General features: G+C 17.5%; 1 protein-coding gene across 1 annotated transcript, besides 11 other annotated features; it reads right to left on the reverse strand. All coding sequences in view use genetic code 6, as the record gives it.

Moving 5' to 3' along the window:
• Nucleotides 1-4,582: 4,582 nt before the first annotated feature.
• Nucleotides 4,583-4,936, reverse strand: IMG5_159490 (hypothetical protein; the record flags this gene model as incomplete). The annotated part of the gene is made up of 1 exon (XM_004030468.1): nt 4,583-4,936. The coding sequence occupies one exon, from the start codon at nt 4,934-4,936 to the stop codon at nt 4,583-4,585; it is 354 nt and encodes a 117-aa protein (XP_004030516.1).
• Nucleotides 4,589-4,647: a microsatellite.
• An 822-nt stretch (nt 4,937-5,758) lies between the features above and the next one.
• Nucleotides 5,759-5,851: a microsatellite.
• A 74-nt stretch (nt 5,852-5,925) lies between these two features.
• Nucleotides 5,926-5,984: a microsatellite.
• A 17-nt stretch (nt 5,985-6,001) lies between these two features.
• Nucleotides 6,002-6,035: a microsatellite.
• Nucleotides 6,036-7,540: 1,505 nt separating this feature from the next.
• Nucleotides 7,541-7,633: a microsatellite.
• Nucleotides 7,541-7,685: a microsatellite.
• Nucleotides 7,686-7,740: 55 nt separating this feature from the next.
• Nucleotides 7,741-7,790: a microsatellite.
• Nucleotides 7,741-7,795: a microsatellite.
• An 82-nt stretch (nt 7,796-7,877) lies between these two features.
• Nucleotides 7,878-7,987: a microsatellite.
• Nucleotides 7,913-7,973: a microsatellite.
• Nucleotides 7,932-7,982: a microsatellite.
• Nucleotides 7,988-8,042: the final 55 nt, after the last annotated feature.

Genomic DNA, 8,042 nt, shown 5'->3' on the forward strand with positions numbered 1-8,042 from the left:
ATAATAATAAAAAATTAGCTAATATTATTAAGACAGTTTTTAAATCATTAAATAGAATAGAATTAGCAGTAATAAGAATAATATATTTTATATATTATTAAGTTATTCTAAAAGGTCTACTTATAAATTATTTAAATAAATATTTAAATTAATTTATGAAAACTTATAACTTAAACAATTCTACTTTTTTAAAAAAAGTTTTAAAAAACAACAGATCCATTTGCCTAATTATAAACAGAAATATTATCATTTAATTGTAATAAAGTGCTATTTTTAGTAAATATATTTGATTCAACTTTTTATTGCTATTATTATTATGATTAAAATATTTTATTTTGAACTTTATAAACTTATTTACCACTATCCTTTGTTTTTTCTTCATATTTATAGTCATTTTTCATATCTCTATATATTTATTAGTTTTATTAACTTTACAATCGATTTAAACTAGCTTAAAGCTTTTTTCTTTTAATCAAAGTAATTTTTTAAGTTTTAGCCTGATTAATTTCTGGATCTTGAATTTTATCCTAATTGTTTTGAGATTATACGATACCTTCTTAGTTATTTTATTATAAACCAACTTTAGCATATTTTTAAGAATTTAACTTACTAATCTTACGTTTAATAAGTGCTTCTAAATTAACTTCTATTAACAATTAATCATCTCCTTTTTATTGATTTTCAGACATTGGTCTATTATTATTATTATTTTCTATTATATTAGATTAAATATTTAATGGCATTATTTTTTATATTTTCTCTTGCTATTTTTCAGATTATAGCTATTTTGATATCAAAGAACCTAATAAATTCATTTATTATGTATCGTTTTCATTTTTTGTTACAGTATCTTAATATTATATGACTTAACTAATCTAGCGACATTCTTTATTATATTAAAATTCAGTTAAAGAATCTTTTAAAAATTAAATTAAAAAACATGTTTTAAAAATAAAAAAAATAAAATAGATTGGTTATTAATATTAATAAAATTGTAAAAAAAATATTGATTTAAATACTTAAAAAAAAATATTTTGTTATTATAAATAATATTTTTTTATAAATTTACTTATTTTTTAGTTGGGAGTTTTTAAAAGATGTTAGTTTTGTATTCTAAAAACTTATTCATCGTTTTTAAAAATATCATCTAATTATTGATTTCGTTTTTCCTCATTAATATCCTTATTAAAAATAATTTCTATGATTTAATTTCTTTTTATTGTGTTTTATTACATTTTTTAGTTTCGAATATTATCAATTTATTATAAATATATAAATGAAATCACATAAATTACAGTAGTAGCAACTAAAGTCCATATAGAAGCATAAAAATACCAATCTTTTATAGGAATCACTTTATAGATTTGATGTATGTCATTAACAAGAGTTTATTTTCCTTTGGTTTTGCATTAACATATAAATTATTAAATTTGATTTTAGTCATTAGTATAATATAAAAGTATGCAATCTTTAGATACCCATTTGCCTTAAATATTCTATATACAAACATAATCCCCAACATTATTTATTGCTTAAGGCAAGTTATAAATGTGGAATAAAGGAAGGTCAATTTGTATTTATTATTAATTAGATTCGAAAGTTATTTCCTTTTCATTTATGATAAAAGGATGATTTTTTGAGTAAGGGAAGTTTTTGTCATAATTTATTACAGAAGAAGGATATTCTATAAAATTTACAAAGTATTTTAAATTTTCTTAGTTTTTTTCTATATTTATACTATCATAGTATTTATTTGAAAATAGTTTCAAATATTTTTCTTTTAAAACTCTATATGTTACTGTTTGAGTTGTAATTACATTTATAACATTTATAGGATTATCATTTGAAATCAAAAACATATTCAAAGTTTACGATATCGTTTTCATTATTTACATATACTGTCTATCTAATAATGAATTTTATTTATAATAAAATTATTTTCTATCAACTTATTAAATATTTTAAATTATTTATGTCTATAATATAAGAATTTATATTGATTAAAGAGAATTCTCATATTATGTTGTGTCAGAAATTACTATGTTTTTAATTAGTTGTTGTTAATTAGTTATTATTTATTCAATATTATTAATAAATTTTTGGATATTATCAAATCCTAATTATGATGCTATTTAATTGAAAAAATTACCAAATATTAAATTTAATGTTATTTATGTCTATATAAAATAGGCAAAAGAGTCGGTTTATTGATAAAAATAGTTTTACGAATTCAAAACCTCATTTAAAATATCAATATATAATTATATAAATTATGAATTTTTCAATAATTATAGGACACTCAAATGATTAATAATATCATTAGTAATCATATTATATTAAATAATTTTTTTTTCATTTAAATTATTTTATTAAGTTTAAGTAAACCAACTATTTATAAATATGTAATATGAAGAACTATCTTAACTATATTGACTTACTGTTATTTATTAAGTTATGTTTCGTATTCCTCCCTTTGAATCTTATATTACTCCCATAATTAAGGAAGCACCAAAAGGTAAAACAGTTTCAATATTATTGTTTGGTGAAAAATCAGATAATAAATGCCTATTAATATATTATTCATTTAATAATTCATTATTATAATCATCTTAATTTTTATAAAAATAGAACGAATAAGTTAAAGGTTAATCAATATCAATACATCCATTTATTTAAAGAATTTATTTATCTTACATATTTCTAACTTCAAAGCCTGTATTTTAATCAAAATTACAATTTTTAGGAGGTATGTTAGCATTTAAAGAATAAGATATTAATTTTGGTATTATAAAATTTTAATTTCTAATAGAAAATTTTAATTCAAATTAATTTTAATTTTAAAAGTCGTAGAATAATTCCCAAATTTTAAATCTAAACTAGTTGTAATCTATTTATACTATACTTACTTATTAATTTTGATATAATATGACTCCAGTAATTATCAAGTCATCAACATTTGTATCTCCTTGAAAATCAAATTATGTAAATATTTTTTAATTTAAATTTATTGTATTTTAAGTATTATGTATAGAAATAGTTGGATTAACAGGAGGAATGGGATAATCTATGATTAATATTGTCATCTAATCAAATACTGTTACTCCGTCTTTTTCTCCTGATAATTTAAATTAATATTATTAATAAGCCTATAATACATTCTTTTATATGCTAATTTATAAGTTTTATGTAATTGCAGAAACAATTAAATTATTTTATGAGTCTTTACAATCATTTCCAGTAGAAAGGTTAATACATTACCAGTTTATATTTACTCCATAATTAGTTGATTTTAATGGAGCTTTTTCACTTGAAGATAAATTAGGATCGTCTACTATTGCTTAGAGATCTAAATTTTAAGAAAATTATTATTATCTGTTTCCTCCTAAAATTTAAACTAAAGGAGGATTAGAAAGCACTTATATTGGGAATAATATTTATTGAGTAATTTTAGGATCAGATTTTAAAGAAACAATAATTTATATATTATATGTTGTACTCGCTTTCATAATAAAAGGTTAAATTTACAATTAAAATTATGTTCCTTAAATTTATTATGTTTAATCAATATTTAATAAATTCAGTTAAATTGTCAATTTATTTTATTTATACTTCATAAAAATTTTCTTATTGATAGAATATTTTTCCATCATCTTCACATTATAAAAAATTAAAATTAACATTTATATTCACTAAATTATTTCTATAAATTTAATTCGGATTTGATTTCACTTTTATGTCTATTGAACTGTCTGATGCGGTTTATATTATTGCATTTGCAATTGCTACTTGGTTAAAATAGGTAACTACATTTACTTAGAATTAGTATTATCCTTATTTTTTGAGTTTTAAAGGTGGTATTTCTAAAAATAATTTGTTATTTTATTATTAGATTTACGTATTTATTTAATTTATTTCGTTTGCAGTATTTACATTGGAAGAAACAAGCGTCCAAATAATTTATTTTAATCCTCTATTTCCACAACTAGAAATACATGATATTCTTACTTATGCTTATTAACATATCGAAATAGGACTTGTTTAGGTTAACTTTATAACTGGATTCGTGTCTAAAACTACTTTTCCAGTTATTTATTAAAGAAAATCAGAGCAATCAAAACCATTATTTGTTAATTTGAATACACCAGGCTTTATTCTTATTATATCATCCTTATTAATAGTACTAACAGTATCAAGTTTAATTGTAAGTGTATTTTAGGATTTGTCAAAAGAACATAAAATATTTCCTTATAATTTAGAAGAAATAAATGCTTAATCCAATGTTTCTATACAAAGTTAATTAGTAAATTATAATTAAGAAGAATAATTTTATAAATCTAAATTTGTGAGAATTAGCTAAATTTATAAATTAGCAAAATAATTATCAAAGTCTATTATTAAAGACAACAAATCATCACTAAAATGTATTTTAGTCATTATAGTTAAGCATGAATCACATTATGTATTTGAGTTTAATTAAAAGTAATAAGGAGTTATGCATGTAAGACATTCAGTTGTACTGCATGTAGCACATCCAGTTGAAAAAGTAGAACGTAAAGTACAGGCTTAATTGAAAATATTAGGATCATAAGAATATTAAGGACAATTACATTATTAAGGAATATTAAGGACAATTACATTATTAAGGAACCCTATTCTCAAAACAAGTATCACAGGTAATGTCATTAGAACAAGTTACACATTTAGCTAAACAAGCTGTACATTATCTGTTTGCCGTATTTCCCCATTTACCTGCAGGACAGGCCATTACATATGAATTTCCATCTAAAAAATGTGATGGTAAACATGCTTAGCAAGTTTTATTATCACAAGTAGAACATCCAACAGATATAACAGAACATGCTAAACATGTTAATTATTGATTTAAGTTATCATAATGATGAATAGGACATCCGCAAGCAGGAGCAACTCTATTCATAAAGCAAGTGTCACAATCGTTTGCATTAGAACAAGTTACACATTTATTATTACAAGCATCTCAAGTTCTAGTTAAAGCGTTTGCATATTTTCCATTTGGACAAGATTAAATACATTAAAGATTATTATAAAAAAATCCAGTATTGCATTAATCACAGGAATCTTTTTTTGAGCATTATTCGCAATTCGCAATACAATTAACACAATTATTTGTTTCTAAATAATAGCCTACTAAACATTAATTACAAGTAAAAATATCGCTAACACATTCAGCACATCCAATCTAACATTCATTAGCATAAACTATAACTTCCCTTATACCTAAAGATTCATTATCAGGATTTTCATCCAAGTTATTGGTAAATGTAAGTTTAATATTTTAGTCATTAGTAGCATATTGAAATCTCGCAATTAATATTTCTTCACTCGCTGCTATTCAGCAAAGACTTCTTGTTCCATTAGTTTTTTAAATAGTATGTGTAAATGTTTCCATTTATACTAATATACAATCGCTCGTTAGTATCCCATGAATCAATCAATATATATGTAAATTAGACTGAATAACTATGTAAAGGATTTTTAGATTTAAAACTATTGCTTATAATACAATTTTTTCCGCATATATTAAATCCTCCTAAAAGAATATTTTTATCACAATTAGAAATATAACTTAATCCAACATATTTAGTAATTTAGAAACCACAAACTTAAATATCATTTAAACTAAAATTACCGAATAAACATTTTATTAGCTATACTTATTTTTGAGAATAAACTATTAAAAATAGGTTTAATGTTATAAAAAAAAAAAAATCCTCATATTTAATTATATATTCATAAATTATATTTTAATAATTATTATATTATAGAAAATATTTTATTAATTTATTTTTTTAATTTATATATTAATAATTATGTATAAAAATAAATATTATTTTATATATTATAATCAAATAATTTTTTTATTCACATAATTAATATAAATCAAATAAATTTTATTTTACAATAAAATATCAAAATTTTATTTTATAATAAAATATCAAATATTTAATGATATCTTTAATATTTATTATATTTTTTTTGTTATTATTTTATTTTGTAATAAAAATTATATTTATTTTTTAAAATTGTATTAAATGTTATGACTTAATTAAAAAGAAAATAATTATATAATATATAATTTATTTCAAATGTTTATAATATAAATAAAAAAAATAGTAAAATTTAATTTAATTTTTTTATGAAAGAAAAAAAATAATAATATTTATTTATATCTTTCAATAAAGTTATATTAACAAAATTAAAAAAATCTATTTAAATTTATTAAAAAAAAATTAATAATTATATATATATATATGTATATATGTAAGTTACTTTAAATCATTATATATTTTTTAATTATTTTTACTAAAAACAATTTTTAAAAAATTAATTAAAATATAAATTTATATATATTATTAATTTATGACTGTATAAATAATATATATTATAAATTATTTTATATAATCTATTATTTTTTTTAATTTAATTAATAAAAATATATAAATACAATATATGATTTATTTATTTATTTTTTATTGTTTGTTTTCTTTAAATTAATAAAAAAAATATATAAAATATTAATATTTTAACTATATTTTATTTATTTATTATTTTAATAAATTAAGTTTTTTAAACTTTAAATCTTAAAATAATTGAATTAGCTATCCGTCAAGGATTCAGATATTCAGTTAATTCTAAAGTAATAAAAGATAAGCTTGAATACTAATTCTATAAAAAAAAGAAGGATAATTGAAATCAATTAAATTCTTCAACACTATAATTTAGTCACTCTTATATGTTATAAATATTTTATTGAAAATAAATTAATTCCTGAAAAATATGAAGTTGATAATGTATTCGCATTTTCTTCTAATGTAAAAAATTTTTTATAGAGTTATTAAGTTTTTTATATGGTTTATATCTTCTCAGAACTGATGTATCTTACATAAAAATTTATAAGATAATTTATAATATACCCTGTATAATTAAAATTAATAATATTGAAAATAATAATAGGTACTTAAATTTGTTTACACTAATGAATTAAAGTTTATTTTATATAAGGGTTTTAACCCTATGTGATATAATAAGAAACTGATAATTTAAATATTCGTTAAAAGATTCTTAGGTATTAATACAATATATCATTAGAAAAATTTAAACTTAAAAATTATATAAAAACTTTAAATATATTTCTTATATTTTTCTCTATTTAATTAAATATTTTATTTAACTAAATATAAAAATTTATATTACAAAAATTTAGATAAAAAATAGAAAATTAAAATATTCTTAAATTATAAAAATTATCATATTAATATTTTTTTCTTAAAAAACAATTGTATTACATTTAAATTTAAATAAAAATAGTAGAAGGATTTCGATATAAATTTGATTAATTAGATAAATTTCTTAATACAATTTTTTTTTAACAAAATTAAAAATTAATTAATATCAATAAAAAAGATATTATATTATTTATATAAAAAAAAAAAATATGATTATAATATTATGATTAAATATAATAAAAAGTATATCAAAAAAAAAAATTATTTGTAAAAAGTATAAATATATATAAATATAAATAAATAATATAAACATATATATTTATATATTTATATATATTTATATATATATATATAATATATATCTATATTTTTTATTTTAAAATATATATGAATATTAATAAATAAATAAATATATATAAAATTTTAAAATATTTTATTTAAAAAAATTTTACATAAATATAAATTATATTTTAAATATAAAATAACATTATAAAATACATTTATAAATATAAATTTATATAAATATATTTTTTAAAATTTATATATAAAATATTAAATGAAATAAATAAATATATTTAAAAATTTATATTTATGATTATTATTAATTTTAAAAATTTTAAATATATAAATATGATTTTTTATTTAATTATACATAATTTTAAATAAATATATATAAATTTTTATATATATATATATATTTTTATATAATTTATAAATATAAAAACTTTTAATATTTTTTATTTATTATAATTTATTTTTAAAATTTTTTTTCTTGTC

The sequence above is a fragment of the Ichthyophthirius multifiliis genome, assembly GCF_000220395.1.
Source record: "Ichthyophthirius multifiliis unplaced genomic scaffold scaff_1120509251206, whole genome shotgun sequence".
Classification (NCBI taxonomy): Eukaryota; Ciliophora; class Oligohymenophorea; order Hymenostomatida; genus Ichthyophthirius; species Ichthyophthirius multifiliis.